Source organism: Notamacropus eugenii, chromosome 3 (assembly GCF_028372415.1).
Source record: "Notamacropus eugenii isolate mMacEug1 chromosome 3, mMacEug1.pri_v2, whole genome shotgun sequence".
NCBI lineage: Eukaryota > Metazoa > Chordata > Mammalia > Diprotodontia > Macropodidae > Notamacropus > Notamacropus eugenii.
Genome location: NC_092874.1, coordinates 90,667,463 through 90,694,992, shown reverse-complemented (window position 1 = coordinate 90,694,992; position 27,530 = coordinate 90,667,463). Strand labels below are relative to the sequence as shown.

General features: G+C 39.0%; 1 protein-coding gene across 3 annotated transcripts in view; it reads left to right on the top strand.

The window, feature by feature from the left end:
- Positions 1-27,530, top strand: part of DPP6 (dipeptidyl peptidase like 6) — a 1,325,443-nt gene that overhangs the window by 1,177,416 nt on the left and 120,497 nt on the right. For all 3 annotated transcript variants that reach the window (XM_072652136.1, XM_072652135.1, XM_072652137.1), the window contains exons 12-16: positions 1,808-1,846; positions 7,415-7,522; positions 12,123-12,214; positions 23,934-23,981; positions 26,644-26,762. In XM_072652136.1, the coding sequence (XP_072508237.1) occupies positions 1,808-1,846; positions 7,415-7,522; positions 12,123-12,214; positions 23,934-23,981; positions 26,644-26,762 (406 nt within the window). The remainder of the gene's footprint in view (positions 1-1,807; positions 1,847-7,414; positions 7,523-12,122; positions 12,215-23,933; positions 23,982-26,643; positions 26,763-27,530) is intronic.

The window sequence follows — 27,530 nt, the reverse complement described above, 5'->3', positions numbered from 1 at the left end:
CTTTCAAAAGGTAGCACAAAAGAAGGATCTCTACTGGTTATCCCACCTTGTAAATGGGCTTAAGAGTTGTATATGATCATAAGGTTTATATCAAAGAAATTTAAAATCAGAATAGTTCTTAGAACCAGACTGTCACTGGATAGGTAAATCCATGAGAGTCACCAACAAGGCTAAGAAATTGCCATGGGCGCTATTAGGCAGATGTAGAGGAGAAGGAAAAAGGGTATATGAAGGAGAGAAATTAAAGTAGGAGCTATCCATGGTGGGGAATTATTAAAGTAGATCAAGTAAATGATGCAGGCACTGTGGCTTGATCATCCCTGGACATAGCTTTGGACCTTCCTCTAATGACACAATTTTTTATTATACATCATTGTACAAGTATCTTAGCTCTCAAATTAACGGTAAAGTCATTAGTAAAAGTTCCCAGGAGGGATAATACATTGGACCATTGATAGTTAGTAGTGAGAAGGCTTTTATTACAAAGATATATGGGGTAATTTGGTAAAAATCAGCAGCCCTGGAACAGTTCTCTTAGAAATGGTTAGAACTGAAGGAAACCCTAGTCAACAGTTCTCTTAGCCATCACTCCTGGGTTCTGTTTACTAACTCCAAGAGGATGACTAGCCTTGACAACCAGCTTGAGTGGAAACCACTAGCAAGATACAACTCTCTTACTCCAAATGACCTACCTCCTTATAAATACCATTGAACCTTACTACCCTTAAACTTGAAGAATGGAAAGGTCTGAAAAGTGGCTATATGTCAAGGATTCTGTAAATGCTAGCCATGGGAAAGATAAAGGAGACATTAGGGAACTAAGGTAAGGAGATATAAGATTATTTTCCTTATTAGAAGAGGACTGTAAGTTGTTTCTAAGAAAAAGAAACCAACTTGGGAAAAGAAAATTGAGTCAATCTGTTTCACAACTGGTACCCAATGACAGAATCCCAGGTGGGATAGAGTACCCCAGAGGCAACTGCAGAACAGCCATTTCATCTCATCTTGTCATGTTTTTCCACATGCCATTTGGGTTTCTTGGTCTTCTGTTCTTATCTTTGGGCCAAAAAATAAGATAAATAAGATCTTCCAGATACCTGAGTCTTTCTCTCATGTTATGTTTTCAGATTTCATAAAAATAATCAGGTCAGAATAATCAACTTTAGACATAGTCCCCCTTGTCTCTGGAAGGCCTCCACTGGGGTTTCTAATAGTCAAATTAGCATCAGGAACAAACCCTTGAGCTTTGTTAATGATGTTGTCTCATGCCATAGTAGGTGCATCTGTTTGGCTATCTGATGTATTTGTCCAGATGTTTTTTCAGGTCATCTTCCAAAATTTGACTTCTTCCTAGCCCTAAAAATGTAAGAAGCTGGGGCCTCTGACTATAAATGCAGGGACACCTGAAGTAGAGATTGGGCTGAAGGCTCCCCACAAGCTATCTTGTCCATTACTAAAATGATAACATTTTACAGTTGCCTTAAAGGAAAAGGAATGGATTTCTGAGCATGTCTGCAAAATGATGCACGTCAATGGTAAAAGGCCACCTCTGTGGAAGCAGTGGGTTTCTCTTTGTTGCTAGGGTAGGAGACAGACCTCCCAGTACAATGATACATGTATTTAGCCCAAAGCCACAAAGGAAGAGAAGGAGGCTGCCCTGAGCTTACCTGCTCACCTTGCATGGCTCAGCGGTTCTTCTGTTCTTGTGCAGCTGCTATTTAGATGCAGGCAAATTGCTTTCTGCCTTGAAAAGCACAGATACAATACGTGTAAAAATCCCTTTTCTAATTCTCTTCTTTTATTTCAGAAACACGAGGATGAAAGTGAAGCTTGGTTGCACAGACAGGTAACTATCTTTGTACTATTCACCATTTTTAATACAGAAACCAGATATTAAGAGCCGTACATCCCCAGAGATTGATATTGCCTGAGCAGTTGGTATGAGGCCAAAGCCATCATGTCATAGATATAGAGTTAGAAGGGGCCTTGAAGCTTGTCTAGTCCAATCCATTCATTTTATAGGTGAGGAAAGTGAGGCTCAAATATGTTATGACTTGCCCAAGTTCATGAAGGTAAGATTCAAGATTTGAACCCAGACCCTCTGACTCTAAGCTCTCTGGCTAAATGTTGGTTGAGCTCTAATGAGTTGAAGTGACTTGCTTAAAGTCTTAGGAATATTATTTGAGTTGGGACTTGCAATTTCTAATACATCACACTGATGGAGCTATAGAAACTTGCCAAGTGTGGACCAAAATAGCAGAAAATTTCTGAAATATCAAGGCTCTCTAAAACTTTTTCATGGATGAGATTTCTTTTCCATTCCCTATACATCAGACTCTTCCATATTCCACTTGTCCCATCCCTCAAAAAGGTAGAGAGATGGAGAGATAGAAAGAAAGATAGATGAGGAAGCTGTTCCATGAGCACCCCCTCATCTGTCCATCTCTAACTGAGAAATAACTTGAGATAGCAGTGTAACCTAACAGAGATCATGGGCCTGGAGTGCTTAGGGAATAAAGTCTAAAAGACATAAAGCCCTGGGAGACATGAGATCATTTGCTTCTTTGGGTTTTTTTTCCTCTAAGATCATTCTGTGGACTTGATTAGGTCATACCAGCCGACTCATAGTTCAGTATATAATCTTCAAGGACCTCTGATTGCATCAGTGTGCATATTCCTTTGACTGACATAGATCAATTGCCTTCCATTTCTTAGTAGACAGTTTAATGAGTTGTAGCTAAAAAAAAGAATTCTCTTTTTTGTGGACTGTCCTGCAGTGATGAGCCACTCTTAACCCTGCTAATTTGAACTGAACTAAGAGGAGGAGTCTGTTGTTAAATTTGAATTCAGCCTTCCTATTCATTTAACAAATATTTATTAAACACTTGCTTGGTGATATTATAATCCCCATTTTACATATGAAAGAACTGAGGCAAACAGAAGTTAAGCTACTTGCCCAGGGTCATACAGTTGAGTACCTGAGGTCAGATTTTCACCCCATTTCCCCACCTACCTTCCTAGTAGAAATAAAACATGTACACATGTAAGTAAAACAAAATTTTAGAAGGACTCACAACTTGGGGGATTGGAGTAAAGATGGGAGGAAGGAAAAAGGGAAGAAAGGAAATAAGCATTATTAAGCACCTACTAATGTACAAAGCCTCCTGCCAATCTCATTCAATCATCACAACAACCACACTGAGAGGTAGGTGCTGTTATTAGCCCAGTTTACAGTTGAGAAAACTGAGGCATACGCAGGTTGAATGACTTGCCAAGGTTCACACAGCTAGGAAATGTCTGAGGCTACATTTGAATCAAGTTTTCTTGACTCCACACTTAGCACTCTGCGCACTGCACCACCTGCCTACTTAGCGGGATATATAACATATATACATGTTAAGAAAATTAAAGGTAATTTTTAAAGCACTGACATCTGGGAAGAGGGCAGATCATGGAAGGCTTGACAGAAGAGTTAGCAGCTAAGCTGGCCTTTGAAGGAAGATAAGAATTCCAAAAAGTAGAATTGATGAGACAGTACATTTTAGATATAGAGGGGAGGCTCATAACAAAGAATGCTCCGAGTTAGGAGATAGAATATCAAGAACAGGAAACAGGAGTTGAAAGGTACTTGATTGGCCCTTCTTCACAGCAAACCCCTTTGTTTTAGAGGTAAGGACACTGAGACCAGGCAATATTAGGTGTCTTGCTAGCTAATGGCAACTGCAGTGTTAAGACTCCCCAGCCCTGAATTTTCAGATTGCTATTTAAATGGAGAAGCCTTATCATACTCTCCAGCCAGCACACTAGGACCTATACATATTTCTGGGAGATTTATCTGGCTGATCTCCAAGTCCAGTATGGTAGGCTTCCTAAAGGGAAGAGAAAGAACATATCTAATTGACACTTATATATCCTTATCAATAGGGAGGGAAGCTAGATGAGCAGCCATCCAGAAACTCATCAGAAACTTGCATGTCAGCCATTCTCACAGCAGTCACCCTCCCCATTTCTAGCCCCATTGGCAGTCATAAGTCTAAATAAAGATTAAAAGAATTTCTTCATCAGAAAAAGGTTGGAGAGCTCTGCCTTAACGCTATTCTGCTCTAAACCAAGCTCAGTTGTTTTTTGGCGGGAGGAAGGGGGAGGGGGGGCGGGGTTTGGTTTTTTTTGTCCCTTGGCATACATGGCAAGACCTGTCATTTTATTTTAGCATTCCATTATGCTTTTTCTTTTTTGTCAGAAATTTTAAGCCTTTTTAAAAAAAACTTTCTTGTTATTGTTGTTTGCTTCTGTCTCCTTTCTCTCCTTGGCTGGAAATGCAACATCCCTCATAGGTTCAGTCCTACTAGCATTTGGTGGGGAACATACACATACATACATACATACAAAGTCTAACCTTTTTCCCTGGCCTGCTTAGAAACAAGTTGTTTGTGACTTTGTGCAAGATCACTAGCAAGTTACTGAAAAAAAAAAGTTGATCCAGTTTTTTCAAGTTCATAAGATCATAGATATGATATGCAGAGAATCTTATCAATCATCTGGCTCAATCCCCTCATTTTACAAATGAGAAAATGGAGGCCCACAGAGGTAAGAAACTTACAAATAAAGAGCAAAGTTAGATTTTAAATCAGTCTTCTGACTCCCAATTCAGCGTTTTTTTCTATTATACCTTACTTAATCTTGTATATTTACATCACAGATGTAAACTTATTCTCCATCAAAATAAGATTAACCTGCGGTTATAAAAAATACTCCCTGAATCACTTATTTGCTATTTTTTACAAAGAAGATTGTTTTTTTCTGAGCAAAATCTATTTTTTTCCATGACACTAAAGGGATATTGCTACTCCTGACTCCTAGCTGGAAAATAGAAATATGTTTTAAATGCCAAATTAATTGTTGATTTTTTTTCCATTCTCTCACATTTTAATTCTCTATTTCCAACAAAAAATATTTTTAAAAAGTCTGCAGATTAGAGTTTTCAGTTTGTCTTCTGTGTTCATGAAAATTAAATGCCATTTTCATCACGTTACCATATAATTTTAGCACATTTCATATGCACATGTTCATTTGCTGCAGAGAAATCAATTGGCCACTAGCCAGCTGACTTTGCTTTTTATCACATGGTTTCAGTCCTGTTCACTCAGATCTTATAGAATTAGACATTCAACTAATTGGTGTTCACCAATAGGAATTTTTAAAGTCAAGTTTCATAGAAACCAAGAGGTTGCTTTCACCAAGTAAAGAGAGAGAATCAACAGCATGCAGAGAAATGGGCTACTAATTTTTGGGGGGACCATGCAATCAGTGTTGGCAGTTACCACTTTTCAGACATTCACTTTAAATTAGCCCTTTTACCATTCCCTTTGGAGAGAAAAGCAAACAAACAGCACTGCTGAGCTTTTAAAGAAAAGGGACAGTAGATACAGGAAAGCATGACTCAAACAACAAAGGTTTTTGTTTGTTTTTTTTAAGAAACCATGATTCTTTTTTCCAATGATAAAAAGGAGAAAAAGACAATCCCTTGTGTCCTTGAGCAAACCTGTGTTGCATCTGACAACATTTAAGAAAATATCTTTCTTTTCCCCCTCTTTTCTTGGTTTTGAGTATATTTCAGGATGAGCGTATTAAACATTTCATAGGCAGAGATGGGAATGACTATAGAAGCTCTCTAGGCCAACCCACCCTCTTTTTACAAATGAAGAAACTGAGACCCAGAACCATGACTAAGGTGATACACCTCATTTGTGAAGTAGTGGTGATTAGCAGCCTCCTTATTGAGAAGTCTGCTGTGCCACAGAGATTGGGAAAATAGAAAATAGACAGTGTGAAAATAGACAGTGAAAAGTAGCAGAAAGAACACCAAATCTGGAATCAGAGGACCTGGGTCCAAGTGCCAACTCTGCTATTCTCTGTGATCTTGACTAAATCATCGAATTATTCTTTAATTTCATCAGTAGTTTAAAAAAAGAAGAGAGAGAGAGGTTTGGATTAAGTCCTTCCTAATCTCCTTCAGAGTTCTAAATCTACTATCCTGTGATAAATCTTGGCATTTAGATCAATCTAGGCTTCTGATTTTCCCAGGATAGTGCAACTGGGCAGATTTTGCGGCACACTTTGGGATATGATGGACAGTTTTACAAGACTGAAGTCATGGTACCATGCTTTGTAAAGGGCCAAGTTAATACTATCTCTGCTGAGCCCGGCAAACACAATATAATTGTTCCTTTTTCTTTATAAATAGCTTCTAAATTGAAGAATAAAACTAGCTCACATTCATATACTGCTTTCAGGTTTGCCAGGTTATATATGTGTATGTATATGTTGCATACACACATATACACATAAAGTTTTATGTAATATATACACACATATGCATGCATGTATATGTTTATGTATACACACACACACATACATACCATGTTGTGTGTGTGTGTGTTCTGGGAAGCTAGGTGGCATAATAGATTGAGTGCCAGACCTGGAGTCAGGAAGATCTTCCTGAGTTCAAATCTGGCCTCAGACACTAAGTAACCTCTGTGACCCTAAGCAAGTCACCTAACTCTGTTTGCCTCAGTTTCCTCATTTGTAAAATGAGCTAGAGAAGGAAATGGCAAGCCACTGCAGTATCTTTGCCAAGAAAACCCCAAATGGCACCATGAAGAATCAGACACTACTCCAAAATGACTCAACAAACTCAACAGCAAGTTCTTTATTATCTCATTTACCCTTCACATCAGCCCTGGGAGATAGGTGTTATTATCTTCATTTTGCAGATGTTGAAGTTGAGTCTCAAAATAAGTGACTTGCCTGGGATTATGTCACATTAAGAGTCTGGTCAGATTTGAACTCAGGTCTTCCTGACTCCAAGGCCAGCACTTTATCTCCTGTTCTGTGCTGCCTCTGGAAGGCCTTTAGAGTTGACCTCGCTTGTACTGTATCACATGAAGGTTCCGTTTCCACTCCTCCTCCCTCACCCCGAGTAAACTGTAGAGTCCAGTGAGAAGAGCACCGGCTCTGTAGTCTGAAAACTTTGTTCACATACCCCCTCTGACTCACTTACTGTGTTTGTGATCACATGCAGAACACTTAACGGCTCTGGGTCCCACTTTCTTCATTTCTAAAATAAAGGAGCAAGAGTAGATATCCTGGGAGATTTAATCCAACTCCAGTTCTGTAATTCTGGGATCCTATGATGTAGGAATGGTCCTAACACATATTAAAAGCAAAGACCTCAGCGTTTGTTCTTCCTTGCATGTTAGGCCTTCCCTGAAGCTGATTCCATCTTTCATTAAAGATATTGCTAAATATGAATCTAGTTACAATTAGGGGATGGCGGAAGGGAAGTGTTTTTTCTCTCCAGTTGCTTCAAAGTAAAATGTGCTACCTTGTTCATCTGGGTATTTGCCTCTTACAGAATGAAGAGCCCATCTTCTCCAGAGACGGCCGAAAGTTTTTCTTTGTCAGAGCCATTCCCCAGGGAGGACGAGGAAAATTCTACCATATTGGCATGGCCTCTTCCCAGGTAACAACTCTGTCATTGGAATGCTATCTTTCCGGAGCATCACCTAATGAGCTGGAAAATAGATAGGGGTCTTGAGTCCCTTAGCTCTCCCGGGAAATGCCATCATTTTTTACCCTAGGTTCCTTAGGAGAAGATGGACCAAGGTCAGTGTACTGGACATCCCATATCTTAAAGGGATGATGATGAGTATGAGAGTTTCCCTTAAAATTCCATCTTATACGAATCCCATGTAAAATTCTAGAATAATTTGCAAAAATAATAGGACTGAAGTTTTTTCATTTTTTCAACATTTTCATTCAGTGATTTCAGTACCTGATTCAACTAACTCATAAACTTTCATCCATTCCATATTTGTTGAGGTCTTATATGTTTTACTGTCCCTTCTTCACCTCTTAGGGTCCTCTCCTACCAATACCCTCTCCCTCTTCTTCCTTATCCTCCCCCTTCCTTCCTCCCCTATCCTTCTGTCAAGTCTCTAAAGATTTGTTAGATTTTGGTGGTGTTCTTCCTGACCCACCTCTCCCTTTTGAAGAGGCCTTAAGATTTACAAAGCACTTTTCAAACATTATCTCAGTTGATCCTCCTAACAGCCTTATGAGGCAGGTACTTGAGGCCCTGTTATCCCCATTTTACAGAAGAAGAAACCAAGATTCTAAAAGTATGAATGACTTGTCCAAGCTCACACAGCTAGAAAGTATCAATAGTGAGATTTATACCCAAATCTCTCTTGACTTCAAACTCAGTAACCCTTCTACCCACCAGCACTGCCTGTACAAGATTCACTTCCTGGTTCTGTAAGGTCTACTCACATCCACCCTCTCTCTATCATACTTTATTATCAATTTAAGCCAAATACAGGTTGGTTTGGGAGTTTTTTATGTTCAGTTCTTTGAAACTCTCCATGCCGGTTGCCTGAAGGTGATGATACAGCAGGCAGAGCAGCATTGAGGGAACTTCAATACATTTGAAGTCTAAATAGATAGGTAGGTAGGTGGGTAGAGAGATAGAGAGGTATATAGATAGATAGACAGACAGATAGAGAGACAGGCAGACAGGCAGGCAGACAGACAGATAGACAGATAGATGATAGGTAGATAGAAAAAGAGAAAGAAAGAAAAAAGAAAGGAAGGAAGGAAGGAAGAAAGAAATAGAGGGCACATAGATGGATGATAGAGACATAGAGAGACATAGGTAGATACTGATACAGCATATCATGGCATATATTCATATCTATCGTGATGCAGTATATTATGTGTTTATGTTATGTTTTTTATGTGTAATGTGTGTTATATGCATGCATTTGTGCTTATATATGTGGTTTATGTCACACACATGTATTTTTAAAGGAGAACTCTAGGAAACCCAACATTCATTACAAAGATATTGTCATTGCACAAAATCTCTCTGGAACTCCTCTTTGGGAATTCTTTCTCAATGTTGGTAGAACATTCCCTTAAATATTCCACCCAGTTGGCAACAATTCTTCACACTTTCTAGGTGGATCCGGGTTTTTTAGAGCCATGTAAGTTACATAAGATTGGTATTAAAGCTAGCTGTTCTTACTCCAAAACAAGCTGTGCCCCTAAAACGATGGCACTGTTTTCTGTGTGTGTCAAAGTCAGCAAGAAGGCAGCTTCATTAGAGGTATTCCCAACATGGTTTGAGTTATGGCAGCAGTGCTGTGGTTAATGTCTAATGTTGTGATTGCTCTGAAAGGGAGAATAGGGTGTACAGGCTGACTGAGGCAATATGGCAGAGTGGTGAAACCAATGGATTTGGAATCCAAGGAGCTTGGCTTGAATTCTGATTCAGCTACTTCCTCACTGCAACTTCAAGCTAGCCAGCTGTATAAGCTGTATGAGCTTACTTCGACTTTCAAACCTTCTTCTCTCATCTTTAAAGAGGGATGAGAATATCTCTCATAAGACTGTTATAAAGGTAAACTGAAATAGCATTTTAAAAAACTTTATAAACTGCAAAGCACTATATAAGTGAGACATTTATAGTTGTTCCACAATACTTGTTGCAAAATCCATCACATTTTCTAGTCAGTCAAAGATCATTTATTAAGTACTTCATATGTGTTGGACAGTATGGTAAGAAAGGCAAAAACACTGTCTCTGCCTTCAAGAAGATCACATTCAAATGGGAAAAACAACATGTAAACAGTAGGTTTATACATGCGCAGAATAGACAGACAGTGAGGGAAGGTATAGGGTCGAGAGTTGGGGAGGCACACCCTAAGAAAAGTCTTTTGCCAAAGGTTAGATTTGTTCTGTCTTGCAATAAGCCAGGAGGTGTCCTTTTAGAGCCCTCTCCCACCTTTCCCTCTGCATCTCAAGACATTATCTCATTTACTCTTATATTGACCATGGCGGTTCCTTAATTGATGTCTGCTGCAAACCTTCATCTCTGGACTCACCAAATTCCTAATCAACATGTATTTATTGAGTACCTGTTATGTTCCCAGACATATGCTATGCCCTGGAGATGATGCAGGAGAATTATAAGAAGAGGTCCCTGCCCTTATTGAACTCACACACTCTTTGGGGGAGAGAAGAGACTCATATGGAACAATTACATATCAGTACATGCTAGTATATAACTGACTGCTCTTGCTGTGGTAAAGAAAGAGATCACTATGAACTGGAGTGTTTTGGAAGGCTAACACCATATGTAGTATATGAGCTGAACCTTGGGGTCTGGGCAGGATTGTGGTAGATATCAAAGAAGGAGAAAAACATTCTAGATGAGGGACCAGTATGAACAAAGAATCAAACATCCCAGTTCCAAAGAAGGCTGTCAAATCACCTTGCCCCTTGCCTTTTTGCTTTTCATATAATCATAAACTATTAGGGGCAGCGTGGCGGTACAGCAGATAAAGCACCTAGCCTGGAGCCATTAAGATGATTTCAAATCTGGCCTCAGACACTTACTAACTATGTGACCCTGGGAAACCTCTGTTGCCCTGTTTGCCTCAGTTTCCTCATCTGTAAAATGAGCTGGAGAAGGAAATGACAAACCACTCCAGTATCCTTGCCAAGAAAACACCAAATGGAGTCACAAAAAGTTGAACACAACTAAAAACGACTTAACAACAAATGACAGCCAGAATATATCATCTTGTCCACCTCCTTTATTTTATAAATGAGAAGACTGGGACCTCCCAATCATTTGCCTAGAAAGGGATTGAACCCAGGTCTCTTTATTCTTTTCCCTAGACTGTGTTGCTTGTCTTATTTCCTCTACTAGTTTGAAAGCTCCGTGGAAACCATTTCTTCTTCTTTTGTATTTTCCCACAATGTCTACTCAGCACACTGCCCAGTAGATTAGAAGACCCTAAATAAATATTTGTCCATTGTGAAATGCTCCCTTCATCATGTCCACTGGTTCCCTTTCCCCCTTCAGAAATGAGTCCCAATTGTTCTACTTGCCGTCTTTCTTTTAAAAAAAATATTTTTACTGCCCAACTTAACAATTATTGACAAAAAACTATAAAAAATTTTTCATGTACATCTGGATTAATTTTTTGAATCTATGTCGAATTTAACAATGTAGTAACACAGTTGCCCAGGTCATATTCCCTTCTGAACTTTTTGCTTTCTTCTGTCACTTTTAATGTTGCATTAGGCTCTTGTCTTTCACGTTCCCCTCCTTGATTTCAGTGCTTATTCCTACCCTGCACACAATCGTTTGTGTTCTCTCTCTCTCTCTTCTTGCCTTCTTGTCTCCTCTCCTCATCCCTTTCTCCCTCCCCATCTCTACCTCCCTCCCTCTGCCTGGGCTTTTCTTTCTGTGCTTCTCTCACCCCCTTTTCCACCTTCTTCCTGACTCCCACTCTGGAAAGCCCCAAGGTCTTTGTCTTTGCCCCTTCACCTAATTTAATTATCGCAGGCACTGAGCCTGATTCCCAAAGCCCCTGTCTTCCAGAACAGCTTGCCTATAACTCTGTACCTCATTGCCTCTACAGCCCGCTTCAAATCACTGTGGAAAACATCTTTCCTGTCAAGCTTGTCTCTTCTCTCTCCTTCTGGGGTGATTTATGATTGCAATTACACTATTTAACTCTGTAAGGCATTTAGAAAGAAGTGGCTTGTATGAAAGCTGGAACACTCAATAATGTTGTATTGAACTACCCTGATACCTACTGGCAGAGAATGCCAAGAAAAAGTCTCCCATCCTCCCTTCCTCTCACCTTTTCTCCCCCAGATGTCATCAACCAATCAAACTACAAATGTGTACTGGGTCCCAACTTGGACCAGGGTTTAAGACCTCACTTACATTCTGGTTTTATGATACAATGCAGGCTATACATGACTCATAAGACGTATGTATGGACAGTAAACTCTCGAGGAATTTAGGGAGGAAGAAACCACTCTAGTGGGGTGGGAGATGGTCAGGGAAGACTTTATGGAAGTGTTACACTCTGAACAATACATAAGATTCTTTTAAGTGGAAAGGTGCAACAAGGACATTTTGATACACAGAAGGAAGCCATGTTTCCACTGAGCCGGCATGCAATAGGGAAAAGTGTAAAAGTAATAGTCTCCAGTATGTTTCTTTCCAGTAACAAGGTCATCTTCTTGTTTGTGTGTTGTAGCCCAATAGCAGCAATGACAACCTCCAGTCCATCACCTCAGGGGACTGGGATGTGACCAAGATTCTGGCCTATGATGAGAAGAGAAACAAAATGTAAGTAAAGTAACAGGGACCAGGTCATGGCAAGCTCTTTCAGCATTTACTTTCTCACTTCAAAGGTTAATGAAGATACATGGAATGCCTTTAAATCATGCTATACCCAATTGCTTATAGACTCACAGGACTTACAGGCTGAACCATCTTTTTCATTCCCAAAATATCATTAGCTTATAGAATCTCAAAGATATTTTTCTATGGAACTCTGTCTGCGCTCCTTAACTTCCAGTGTTAAAATTTAACCCCATCTTATCAGCAGATGTGGTAAAGTGAGAATCCCTTTTTGTATCAGTACCACAAGCCATGGTTTCTGCAGCTTGGGCCTTAGGCAAAATCAATCATTCAGTCAGTCAAGTTTTTTTAAATGCTAACACTGTGCTAGATAGCATGGGCGAAATAGGATATGAAGCATGATCTCTCCCTTTAAAGATCTTTTGGGAGGCTTTGAAGGGAATCCCGATCCTAATTTTTGTAGGGCCTTCCTTAGCTATCCCCAGGTATCCAACTACCCATATAGACATTTTGTACCCACTCTAGATCGAACTGGCACTTTTATGTTCTACAGGGAAAATGTACAGTTATCCCTTCCACAACATGACTTTTCCCCTTTATGGTTTTGATATATTGTAGGTTGGCATAAGAAATTAAATGGGAATTTGAGCGGGAGAAGTTTTGCATAAGTCACAGGTGACAAGTGAAGACTAGCAGACAACACAGAGCCTATGACCAAATACTTAACCCAAATTTTACAATAAAATGCTGCAAACACCCCATAAAAGAAAAAGAAAAATTTCAGACCTCTCTTTTGGTGCAAAGGGTCAAAAATTTTATGAATTTTCCAGATTGCAGGGGCGCTGAGCCCTTAAATCGTGCAGTGTGGTGGGGATAACTGTAGTCTGTGAGAATAAACACATTTGGTGGTCATTGACCTATCTCTCCATGGTCTCCTCATGCTTTTCCAAAAATGGCATTCTAGTTCCCATAGTGATACTGCAAGTGCCATCGTTTAAAATCACAAAATTGTACCTTGACTGAGGAAGGTCAGAGAGGTGTCTTCTAACAGAGAGACTAATGACTGGTTGTTGTTAGGACAAATCTTTGAGGTGCAGAATTGAGAGTCTCAAAGGCGTTATGTAAGTTGCTCAAAGCCGTGGTCACACATAACTGTTTTTTCCATTCAAAATGTTGCAGACTGAAAAAAAGGCCTGTTTGAAACGTTGGCATTTCAAACTCCCAAGGCCACCTCTGAGCCAGAATATAATGGGTGAAGTTTGGCTTTGATCCTCACCCACCCTTCTTCTTCAGCCCCTTCACTAGTGCCTTCATATTCCCTCCGAAAGCTCAGTCACCACTGAGCTACGCTACCACATCCTTCCCCTTCTGGGCAGCATCTGTTTTAGGGACCTACCCATTCTTTCCAATTTAAAAGGGTTTAAATCATCTCAGTCATGGTACAGTACAGGAAAGAGCTCTAGATTTAGAATTGAATCTGGATTCAACTCTTAAATCAGCTATTTGCTGTAAGTCCCTTAAATTCTCTGGACCTCAGAAATTTATTTATCTGTACAATGAAGGGAATGAACTTGAGGACCTCTGACATTCCTCCCTACCCCTTCCAGCTCTAAAACCCATAAATGATTTTCCTATGATCTCCAACTCTTTCAACTGAACCTCCTGTAGCCTCACCATCCTGGTTGCCTTCCGGTGGATTTGCCCTGCTTTGTCCATAGTGTCCTTTCTAAAATATGTTGCCTAAAACTAAACGCAGTACTCTAATTGTGATCTGACCAGGACAGAATGCAGCAGTATTATCACCTCCCTTATCCTAGACACTTTCCTGTCCCTTTCTTAATGTAGCCTAAGATGCTATTAACTTTTTTGAGCTATCTTATCACAAGTAATTCTGAATGACTTTGTAGCCTACTAATCCTCCACCTAGAAATTTATTTTCAGATGAACTACTTTTTAGCCTTCTTCTTTCTAGTCTTCTACTTGAGAAGCTAACTTGAATCCATATTTAAGATTTTTAGATGCGTCCCTAGTAAATTTCATTTTATTAGCTTTGACCCCACATTCCACCCTGCTGAAATATTTTTAAAACCTGACCATGACATCCAATATTTAATTATTCCTTCTAGCTTTATGTCATCCACAAATTTTGAAAACCTGCCATTTAGGTCTTTGTCCAAATTATTGATACATACATACACACACACACACACACACACACACACATATGTTGACCAAGACAAGGCCAAGAAATATCCTAGTGCCCCCCACCCAACAACCCCTGAAGGGATTCATTAATCCACTAATCATGACTCCATAGGTCTGGTCATTGACTTAGTTTTGAATCCTTTTAACTTATCCAACGAATATCTCTCTATCTGATATACAACGTGTGAGAGAGACATTGCTAAATGACTTGCTTGAAGCCAGGTTTATTATCTGTGCATCATTGTCTTCATCTCCCAATCTAACAACCCTATCTCAAAAAAAAAAAAAACAAACTCATTTACCCTGGCAGGATTTGTTTTTGTTCCACTAGAACTATTTCATCACAACCACTGCTTCATATAATAATTGGGTTCTAGAATTTTGTCCTGTGTCAAAGGCAAATTCGTTCACCTGTTTAATGGAAGAACCTGCCTTTTTGGGAAAACAAGACCACTTCCACATTTCTCTAGCCCTGTGGTACTTTTTCATGTCTCTGGTTTTGAGAGGATCCTAGAACTTCTCAAAAGATCACAATTGAGCAGTTATATCAGCAAATACTTTCACAGCCCTGGATAACAGTTCATCCTGGGCCGCTTGCGTGAGCCTCATTTAAGGCAGTTAGATGCCGTGTATTTTCTTATCATCATCTCTCTTCTTCTGAAATTTAATTTCCAGATTAATTATTCATTTCTGTATTTAATCTGAAGATCACTTCCCTTGGTAGATAAAATAGAAGCAGGGTGAGACTTGAGTAGCCTTCCTTCTCTCTAATAGTTAATAGTTATTTAGCCCCTACTACGTGCCAAGCACTATGCTAAGCACTCTACAATCATTATCTCACTTGATCGTAACAGCCCTGCAAGTTAGGTGCTCTTATTATCTTCGCTTAACAGATGAGGAAACTGAAACAAACAGAGCTTATGTCACTTTCTCAGGATCACACACCTCATCAGTGTCTGAGGCTAGGTGTGAGCTCAGGTTTTCCTGACTTCAAGTCCAGTGTTTTATCCACTGCGCCACAATTTCACGTGCAAGTCAGTAAAAAGTTTTATTTCATCCATTATTATGAGCCATGGCATGGAAGAGTATGGGTGAGCCTAGAGAGAAGGGCAAGCAAAATTTTTCATGCCACCCATTTCACCTATTTATGTCATACAAAAAATACTCATTTGGGGTTCATAAACAATTTGATCCTGACTTTGGGACCAGTTTATTGTGTTCTAAAAAGGAAACTGGGAGTTCCTTATTATGCTAGTCTGGCATTGACCTTCCTGTATGAGATAGACCAGCCTCTTTCTTTTGGGTAAACTTGTACAAGAACTGGAGGGGCAACTAGGTAGTGCAGTGGATAGAGCACCAGTGCAGGAGTCAGGAGGACCTGAGTTCAAACCTCACCTCAGACACTTGACACTCCCTAGCTGTGTGACCTTGGGCAAGTCACTTAACCCCAATTGCCTCATCCTGGGCCATCTCTAGTCATCCTGATGAATATCTGGTCACTGGATTCAGATGGCTCTGTAGAAAAAGTGAGGCTGGTGACCTGCACAGCCCTCCCTCACTCAAAACAAAGTCAAGTGCAAGTCATGTCATTATTTCTCTGATGGTATGGTCTTCTTCGGCAATGAAGGATGAACACACACACAAGAACTGGAGAGAGGGAAATAAAAAAACTTAGGGGTTGGATGTGACTGCTTTCTCTGGAATTGAGGCTTATTTTAAAATGGCTTTATTCCTGTCAAGAGTAGGGGAAATGTCACACCCACCAACTCCCACCATTTTGTCATCTGTTGTCATTGACCTAACCACTCTAAGCAATCGTTATTTTCCTTCTATGCTTTTCCTTGTCCCCAAGGTATCTTTCACAGTTGTATTGTCCTTAGCATTCATAGCAAGCCTCAGCTTATCAGAAGTCTAGCATTCCTGACATCATCCTTAAATGTCTATACCATTCTTTTGTATTGATCCTGTTACCTGACCATGCTTTCATCTTCTGTATGTCTTTTTTAAACCTAAGTTTGTAGTTTCTTGGGTAGCCACATCAGTCTTCTTAGAAAGGCATTCCTTTTTTTCTTTACTAGAATCATCTGTATTAAAAGAATTTCATTTTTGACAGCATGCCATCCTTCTCAAGTTAACCTCTCATCTAAAATTTTAGACTGAACCATCCTACCTGTCCTTTATCTGAATGTCACACATCTCACATGGCAGGGTCAGTAATTAGAAAGTTATGGACTGGGAGGAAAAGTAATCCTTATCCAAGGCAGAGGAGATAGTTCTGAGTTGAGAGGAAAGCAAGAAGAATACAAAAATCTAGGTAGGATTTGTTGCTGGAGTTTTTGCAGAGCACCAGGCTACAAGGGGATGAAACAAGCAAATGAAACAGTGGTCAGTAAAAGAATTCAGAATTGAGCGAATCTGAGCAATATTAAGAAATTAATTCAGATAAATGGGTGTCCTCCTACATCATTAGAGGGTGGGACTAAAGACTAGCACACATGTTTTGAAAAACATTATCGCAATAGACAATTTGAATCACAAAAGTAATATATACCTTTTGATCTAACCATTCCATTGCTAGATTTTATCCTAAAAATACCATAAAAAGGGAAAAGGAGCCCCTCTATAAAAAAATAGTCATTGCTGCTTTATGTGTAATAAGCAAAAAAAAAATAGAACATCTTGTTTATCCCACAGTTGGAGAATATCTGAAAAAACTGTTGCATATTAATGTAATAGAAAATATAGTGTAATAGAAAATTATAATCTGAAACTCACAAAAGTATAAAGAGGCTTATATTAAGTGATGCAAAGTATGATGGACTGAGGCATAATTCTGTGCAAAATAACAAAATAAAATCAGTTAGTGTAATTTTAGCCCTTCCTGGAAGAAAAGCCTGTTCTCCTTTGCTTGTTATTTATTGATTCATTTAGTTTTACTGTGTTAGAAGCTATTGGTTTCATTTAAGATTTTGTGCTTTGTTTTATATGCTCACCTGATTGTTTTGTTAATAGTTAAACTTATAGTTACATTTTTAGGTGAAAAAGCCAGAATTCAAAGAGTTAAGACTTTGTGTCATTCAACCTTACTCCCCAAACCTTTGGTCTTTTTAGGAAGCAGCTTCCACTTCTCACCCCTGCTGATGCCTACATGCTCATGTAGAACCCAGTAGCCTTGCTGTACTTTGGTTCCATATTAAATGAAATCCACTTTTCCAAAATTTGTCTGTCACAAACTGTAAGATGCTGTGGCCACTTCCTCTCAAGGTTCCTGTCACTTATACTTCAGCAACTAATTCTCCTTTATTGGTTAGAATCAAGACCATATAATGGTCCCTCCTCTTTCTTCTTCCATTTTTTGAATAGCAAAAATCAAGGTAAATAAGGAGATTTTTTTTAACTTTTTGATTTTTAGCAGAAATCTCCCAATAATACTTAGATAGAGGAAGCTTTATGCCAGCCTCCTGATCTATTTCTGAATCTCATGATTCTTTTCTTTCTTCTGGCCAGGTGGTATGTAGTATATCTTCAACACAAAGTAGCTTCTATTTCTTTTTTCACTGATTGTAACCAAAATTTTCTTATTTCCTATTTCTATATGTTAATTTCCTCATGGCAGTATATAGGTGCTCCTCTACCCCTTTTATCAAATATATTCCTTTAGAATAAAACATCCTCTTCCATCTCTGTTTTCCACTTATGAATCTCATCCCACTAAATCTCAGTGTTGTAGTGTAGACTCCTTTCAGATATGAGTTGGATTAAGTCACTGTTGGGGTCCCCTCCAAATCTCAGAATTCTGTGATTCTGTAATATGTACAAAGTAGAATTTATCTTCCTTCATTAAGATCTCTAGTTATCTTTGCTTTTGGTTCTTGCATTCTGCACTTGTGTATAGATATTTGAGAGTGAAAATTATTACCACCCCCTCTCCTTGAATGTTGTCTCCAGTGTTACTCTCCATTGTTGGTCTTCTTACAATGTGACTTCTACTACTCTCCATAATTTAGTGAATGAATATTGGCAGTTTTTTTCTCCTCTCTTTAGTTTAAAGATCTCTTCTTAATTCTAACAGATTTGGAAGGGCTTTCAAGATAAGAACTCATTCATTGTTCAGCTCTTTAATATCCTGGGTACCTATGACTTTGATCAACTCCCAGTTCAGCCTGGTCCTTAAGACTCCAAGGACACCAACAATGCAAATAACTCACAGGGAAAGCCACTAGCTACACATCACATCAGCTGTTCTACCACAGAGTCCCCCCACCCCTGTCTCTCTTGCTTGACCTCCTTCCAACTAGTATAAGAAGCCACGCCACCATGATTGTGGTGATGTCAACACAGCAACTTCCTCCTCCCAGTAGAAATATTTTGAAAACAAACTAGCTGGCCATCCGCCATCTTGATTAAGATGGCAGCCACCTCTTTGAACCTTTTCACCTCTTGTCTAAGCTACCCAGGAAAAGAAACTGATATTTGGCCATGTTGAATTTGAATAATAATCATAATAGCTATCATTGATATGGCTCTTTTAAAGTTTTCAAAGTGCTTAACACACAGTATATGGTTCGACCCTGATGACAACTCTGGGAGATGCATACTATTATTATTCCCATTCCACAGATTAGAAAACTGAGGCCAAGAAGAGTTAAATAACTTGTGCATGGTCATACAGCTAATGTCTGAAATAGATTTTAAACTGTGTGATTTTCACTTTTGTTATTATGTCCTACCTATTTTAATTCCTTATAAGCCTAGCATGAAATAGCCTTATTGGGGACCAATTTAGGGGCACAGAGAAAAGTTCACTAACCACTAATGTGGTTATTTCCAAGGAGCAAATTCCAGCTTTCATTCCTTATGCTACCTGGAAGATGTCCAGGCCTGAGATGATTGCCACTTTTCCCACCTAGTTCAATTTAGTTCAAATCAAGATAATAGTTGTACGTCTGCCCTAAAAGACACATTAAATAAAACATATAATTAGACATTTCCCCCTTCCTGGAACAATGAGCATATGGAAAGCTAGTGATTACCTTGGGCAGCCCTTCTGAAGCAAGTCCCATGCATTTGTAAAGGCCTTTCAACCTTATTATCACTGGCCAGCTCCTTCCTACCTACAAAGAGGGTAGCACTCCTGAGCGATTGTACCTTTAGCTGATCTTTCTTGAGGGATCCTACATCACTTGTGGTAATTGTTCAAGATGTATAAAAAGACCCGATGCATTTATAATCCCATAATCCTAACACTGATGAAGACAGACTACTAAAGGTCATGTCAGTCAACTTCTCCTCCCTGATAAGTGGCCGGACAGTCTCTAATTGAACACCAGCACTTCCCAGATGCTTGCTTCCTGCCTCCCAAAGACAACCTGTGTCATTTTGTAGATCAGTCTAAGCCTAGTTCTTTCTTATGTTGAACCAAAATCCGGCCCCTTTGACTTCAGACAAGTGGTCTTGGTTCTTCCATCCAGAGCGTTCTTTCTTATGACAGTCCTTCAGATACCTAAAGAGAGAAGTCATTTCTCTTCTTCTTCCTTTCTCCAGTCTGGTTCTCTTCATTGTTTCTCTAGCACCATTGATTCAAGGCATTGTGTTCACCTAGTTGCCATCTTTTAGACATTCTAGTTCATTATTGCCCATGTTATGTGCCTATAATTAGTAATAGTTTGCATGTATATAACACTTCAACGTTTGTCTTGTGTTTTCTATACATTATCTCATTTGAGCCTTATAACAACCTTGTGAAGTTGGTGCTATTTCTCCACTTTACAAATTAGTAAACTGAGGAGGCTAGAGATTAATTAACTTGTCCCAAGTCACACAGCAAGTTAGTTTTTGAGGCTAAATGCATATTGTTTATTCCCTTAAAGCTAGTGGTTACATGATCATGGAGCCAGAAAAACTTCTGACTAATACAAGAATGACCAGGCTTAAATCTGTTTAGGACAATCTAAGGTGGTCTGTGCCCTTCAGATTGACAGTCTCCATGAGTGATTAAACCATGAGAAAGGAATTTCTTAATTGCATAGGTTGTAAATACAATAAGATAACAGAGTTGACAAAGTTGCAATTGAAATTATGACCCAGGATATCTGTGTTTTCTTTACCAATAACATGCCATAATATAGTATATGTTCACAAAATATGAAGATATGGAAAAAGTCCCATTATTCAAGATAGTGTCTTGGGTTAAAGGTCTCATAAGGAAAGCTAAGTCAGCCCCATCTGACTTTGTTGACAAAGGAAGAGATATTCTCTGAGGTTACTTTAGAGAACAAAGAGACTGCTAGGTCCAGGCTCTTCTTAATTCAAGCTCTGGCCCTTGTTAAAGTCCAAAATTTATATTAGATGATTATCAATTTGAACTCAGGACTTTCTGACTTCTAACACTATCCACCACTCTACCTAAGTGACTGAGTTTAGCACCCAGACTGAACAAAATACTGTAAACCAAAAGTTCTTCAACTTTTTTGTGTATCCTAGGCCCCTTTGACAGTCTTGTGAAGCCCCTGGAACGTTTCTCAGAAGAATGATTTCAAATGCACAAAATAAAATAGGGTTTCAAAGAAAACTAGTCATATCAAAATATTGTTATCACTGTGTTAAAAAAAAAAAAAAAAAAGTTCGTGGATGCTTCATTAACAACCATGTCTCTAAATGTTGTCTAGCCAGGACAGTATGTGGTGGAACTGAGCTAGCCACTATACTTTCATTAATGCCTCCTAAGATTTCATGAGTTTGAGGTCACCTAAAACCCAAAGCTCTTAATGATAGAAGTCATCTCTAAGGTACACCACACTTCCCCAGGAGAAACTTCGGAGAGCAAAAGAATAATACATTTCTCACAGGTTTCCATTCTACAGAGTAAAGAGTATTTCTGTACTCACCTGACCCTATACCTATTCCCACCATATCTAGATGTAATCTTTTTTTTTTACTTTATCTTCACAACAGCCCCGGGGGGTAGATGCTATTCATGCCCCGATTTTACATTTGAGAAAGCTGAGGCAAACAGTAGTTAAGTGACCCAAAGTTATACAGCTAGTAAGAGTCTGAGGGTGAGTTTGAACTCAGATCTTTCTGACTCCAGGCCATTGTGCCACCTAGCTACCTCCACTGTATTCATTATAATGATAGCTTAACATCTTGAATTGTCATGCCCCTCTCTCCTTTTTTTTTTTTTTTTTTTTTTTTTTTTGTTTTGTTTTCAAGCCCTCCATCCGAGTTCTATCTTATTGGATTCTTGCAGCAATTTTGTAAAGTAGGAGGACATATCTCTTTTTCTTTTTTACAGAAGAGAAGCCTACAGGATAGGCTAATAGGCTTGCCAAAGGTCACTGCAACTCAGTCAACAAGCTTTTATTAAGGGCTTACTATATACTGAGCACTATGTGAAATGCCGGGGATAAAGAGAATTTGGCAAAAGCTGTCCCTACTCTCAAGACTCAGAGGTTTTAGTCTACTGAGTGAGACTATATATATGCACATATATACATACATACACACATACACACATACATACACATACATATACATATGCATATGCATATACATATATATATATATATATATATATATATATATAAGGGGAAAAAAGAAGAGTCGCTTATTTGGTATCTCCCCTCAGGAAGACTGAGCACAGACTGTAACATTTTTGTCTTTGTACTACTCATGCCTAATCCTGTGCCTTGTGCAAAGTGGGTGCTTAATAAATATTTCTTAAATTTAGCTAAATTCCATCTAGTTCATTTGAAAAAATATAGAGAATCATAAATTTTTAAGACTGGAAATTACGTTAAAAAAAGTAACCTTAAGTAACTGTTAAAAGTGAAAGGATGAGAGATGTGTATTTTATGACCCAAGTTGTCCCTCCTTTAAATTGCATTGAGTCCTGGATTAAGAGTTATAATTATTATTTATCTGTTCATGTGCTCCTCTACCAGAGGAGGCCAGGAGAAAGAAAAAGAGATAAAATTACAAACAGGAAGTTTGGCTATTTCATTGCTGGTTCAATTAGGAGCTAGATGACTGTGGAAGAAGAGGAGATTGAAACTGGAAAATAAAATGAGATTTTGTAAATTATTGGTGAATTTCATTTACCCCTGAAGGATCCTGGCTCCCAGGACTGTTTCTTCTCTTTTCTCTCTTCACCCTCTCCCTTATTATCCCATCTGTTTACATGGACTCAAGTATAATTTCTACAAAAATTACTATTAGTGGTAGATATTGAGCTCTGATCTCTCTCCTGAACTCCAGCCGTGCATCACCAATTACATACTAGACATCACCTCAATATGTCCAAATCATGGTACATTGGAAGGAATGCTGGTTTTGTTGTCAGGAGCCTTGGGTCTGAATCCCAGTTCTTCTACTGCTACCTGTGACCTTGGGCAGGCTCTTTGGAGCTCAACTTCCTCACCTGCAAAATGAGGGGATGAGACTGCTTAACTTCTGGTATTTCTTTCAGCTTTAAATTTACAATCCTTAAACTCTTTTTCAAATACTTTACTCTATTTTCAGCATTCCCCACCTCCACCAGCTTAGTCAAATCCCTTAAATTGCTTTTCATTCCACAGAACCAAGTCTTGACATGTATGGAAACTTGCAGTAGGAGACACAGTGACTCATAGAATCATAGTATATGATACTATGTATATGATACATAATACTAGAAGTATATGATACATAACACTAGAAAGGGTGATACCTGCTAAGGTGTGAAGGACTAAAGTAAGACCTTTTCATGATAAAAGGTTTTAATGGAGGAAGAGGGGAACATGAATGCTTTGGGACCTTATGGTTCAGAATGCTATTAGCTAGGGGTAAAGATAAAGAAGATGGAACCTTAGAGCATCTTCAGAAGTTTGTATAGGGTCAGAGACAAAAGCATAAAGTCTCAACAGGAACCTCAAGAACATCCTATTCATTTTCTTGCCGGAATAGTTGAATTGACTCACCCCAAATCATATAGCTAGTAAACAGAACAGCTTAGACTAGGAGACTCTGACTTCCTGACACTCAGTGCAGGACTACAGTAACTCTGTCTCCTGTCTCTGGCGCACTGTCCATCTGAAAGACAAGATCATATATTTCAAGCCCTGAGAGATATCCTCAAAGAATTCTTGGAGCTGGTAACATAATGTCATAGCATGTGCTCTGGATTTGGTATCTATCTCCTGAACTGCAGTCTTGAATTGCTCATTGCTTACTAGACATCACCTCTTGGATGTCTTATGAGCATGGTAATTCAGTATGTCCAAATCATGGTCTGTTAGAAAGAATGCTGAGTTTGGCATCTGCTGATCCCTATGTCAAGTAAAAGAACTTCAACTAGAATACTGGTTCTTATGCTGACTACCTGTATTACTGGGTAAATCGTTCTGTTTTCTGTGCTTTAGGTTCCTCATCTGTAAAATGAGAGCATTGAACTAGAGATCTAAGATTCCTTACAACTCTACATCTATGGTCTGATTGTGTTAACTTTGTTTTGTTTCTGCAGTTATTTTCTCAGCACAGAGGATGAACCCAAAAGAAGACACCTGTACAGGTATGATTTTGAACTTTCTTCCCTTATACATGCATGAGTCACCTTGAGCAGAGAGATATTTGGGTCCCTGAAAAACTGTCCCATTCCATCCCATATGGTCACTGTCCCTTATAACATATATTGTACTTATGGGAGAAGTAGGAAAAAGAGAGTTCTACCATTAAAATCAGGGTCAGTGATTTCCAAGATACATTGCTTTTCCCTCTTTTCAGCAAGTAGATTTTTCTCATCTTCCTGATTTTCCTAGTAATTGGATTCTTCTAGCTACCTACTCAATTAAGTTATCATAACATACTGACTTCATGATTTTAGTCCTGTTCAGATATTGATTAGTGACACATTAGGAATACACTGGAAGGAACATCAGATTTAGATCCAGATGTGATTTCTAGTTGCTGTGGGGATTATTTTTTATGGCCTTAGGTGAACCACTTAATTCTTATGGGCTTGTTCAGTAGAACCTGAAAGGAACCTTAAAAATGATCCCTTATTTTTACAAGTTCTAACCCCTTATTTTTACAAGTTCTTTATCTGTAAAATGAGTAGCTTTTACAAGGTGGTATCTAAGGTTGCTTACCAGCTCTAAATTTTATGATCAACTCCCAGTCTTTGCTAGGAGAACTTTTGGCTGAGAAATAGAGCTAATCTTTGGAGCTTGTAGTTCATATTCCAAGGTTCAAGATTAATATTGCCATCCCTGTCATGTTTCCTAGTTAACAACTCTATTTGAAATAATAGACCCAAACACTGACTGTCCACATTTTCCAACAACTATTTCAAAGGAAGTTAACAGCATTGAGCAACAACACATCATTCCTAATTAGGCAAATGTTGTACCCTAGTAAGAGATCACAGAGGTCACTTTCAGATAATTGGATGTACTCATCTAACAGCCATTTGCTAAGCACCTACCATATGCAAAGAACAATGCTAGGCAACGGGAAAGATACAAATATAATTTTAAGGCATGGTTCCAGCTGGGAATCAGCCCATCTCGGAACAATCTATAAATCTAGAACATAAATGGAAGCCTGAGGTGGGCACAAGCTGATGGGATGGGAAATCTTCACTGAATATGGCATCTCAATCAGGTTGAAAGTTCCTTCCACTGATATAGATCAGGGTTGCCCAAGTGTAGTCTGCAGACCTGTGGAGGCTTCTGAGACCCTTTCAGAGGATTCTTAAGATCAAAACTATTTTCATGACAATGCTAAGATTTTTTACGTATTAAAATACACCTCTCTTTTCCAACTGCATGTTTGTAAGACCATATTTCCTACTTATGCTTCAATGAAAACATTTCAACAGATTGAATGCAAAAGTAAACATAAGAATTCATCTGTCTTCTATTAAATCAGATATTTAAAAAATGTGCAAAAATACATAAAACAGTGTTATTTTCTCCACTAAATTTTCTTGGTCTAGAGAATATAGTTACTTTTCACAAAAATATGCTTATATTAACATGTAGTAGGTTTATTGTTGTTGTTTTTAATGAATTAATAAATATTTCTAAATTTATCCATTTTAATTCTAATATGGTAAATATTGATAGACATAGTCTACATAAACAAAAGGGTTTCGGGGTCATCAATAATTTAAGAGTCTAAAGGTATTCTAAGACCACAAATCTGAGAACTGCTGGTATAAATCACAGCCCAGCCATGTTTCCCCATCTTGTGGGACTCTTGCCTCTGTCTTCCCATAAATCCTCTACAGAGGATCCACTCAGTGTGCCAAAGGACTTAATTTTTGCCTCCTGATATTGCATGAGTACCAGTCCAGTGCCCAAGCTGATGCTCCCTTCAGCCTTTTGGTAAAGCTACATACTCAGGGCCTTGCCTTCACCTATAGCAGTTCGCTGGTGCTTTTCCTCAGTATATTTCTATAATTTTGATCAGTAATAAGGACTGCAGTGCTACAGATATGCGCAGAAGCCATTGCTGGAAATTAAAAGTGTAAAACTGCCTCAAACATTCTCACAGTGTTCTATGAGATAGGATGAAGGGATCCCTTGTGTCTTGGGGAATTAAGGAAGTCTATATGAAAAAAGGTTATATTTGGACTCGGCTTTGAAGAGTAAAGATTTCAGTGGAAGTAACAGAGAGAGAGGCACATCTTATAGGTTTAGCACATTTGCCTTCAGTAACACTGTGAACAAAGGCAAGGGGAAGCAGGAAGGCAAAGAATACGATAGATGGTAAGCTCTTTGACAGCACGAACCTCATCTCATTCATCTTCATGTTTCTTGGTTCCTAATGCAGTGATTTATACATTGTAGGTACCAGATAAATGTTTGTGGGAGGAGGGAGGGAGGGAGGGAGGGAGGGAGGAAGGAAGGAAGGAAGGAAGGAAGGAAGGAAGGAAGGAAGGAAGGAAGGAAGGAAGGAAGGAAGGAAGGAAGGGAGGAAGGGAGGAAGGGAGGAAGGGAGGAAGGAAAGCTGGAAGAAGAGTCCAGTGTGGTTGGAGAAATTATCTCTTTCCAAAGTAGTGAGAAAGACATTTGAAAAGATATTTTGGAGCCAGACTAGGAGAGACCTTGGAGAGCTAACTAAATGGTTTGGCTTTGTTTTCTGTAAAACATGGGGTTCTACTGAAGTTTTACCTTCCGCGAGATTACCCAGCCTTTGTTCACACTCTGTCTCTGTCTTTGTTTTATTAGTGCTGACACTGAAGGCACCTACAATAGGCAATGCCTCTCCTGTGAATTGATTGAGAATTGTACTTACTTCAGTGCGTCTTTCAGTCACAACATGGACTACTTCTTGCTGAAGTGTGAAGGTAAGTACTTGACATGATTTCAAACCTCTCTTTGTGAAATGGAGCTCTGGGCATGTCAGGATAGAGAATCTCTCCCAGGGTGAGCTCTCATCCTCAGTCCTGGCAAAGAAGTCCCTACTCCCCATATGGCCCATGGAAAAATGGCACCGGGGAAATGGGGCTGATTGAACCAAATACCTTGGGAAATGACTGAACATCTGTCTGTGTACAGACTTCTAGGTTAGCTGTCAAGGCTACACTCTTATAAAAAGTAGTTTCTTTTTTTAAATGTTCAACCAGTCTCATCTGAGAACTTTTTCACATGTTGGATTTAATGAATGTACGCTCCATAAAGTAACTTCTGCTAGTTGATTGTAGCCCAGAGCTGGCAGAGAGTGTCTGGGTCGGGTCACTGCCTTTTAAGCACCCCTCTGTAACCCTTTCCGGTTCTTGGGACAAAATTCAGAGAATTCTTTCTAGCCTAGCTTCTATCCTTCTCCCTGTAACACTGTAAAGGACAAGTCTCTATAGAATCCTACTCCCTCTTGTGTTGGAATATACAAGAAAGATAGTGCCTGGCAGCTGGATTCAGCCATAACATTCCATAAGGTATTATGGAGATTGCTGTTTGTGTAGGGTAAAGAAAGAAGCAACAGGAAAAATCCTAAGACTGCTTTTGTTGCTTTTAAAAATTGTGCTCCAAATGTAATGTGTGAGAGCTGTAGAATGTCATAAGAAGAGATAGTCTTGTTGCAGCAGCTCAGAAGCTAATGTAGACCAAGAGAATAT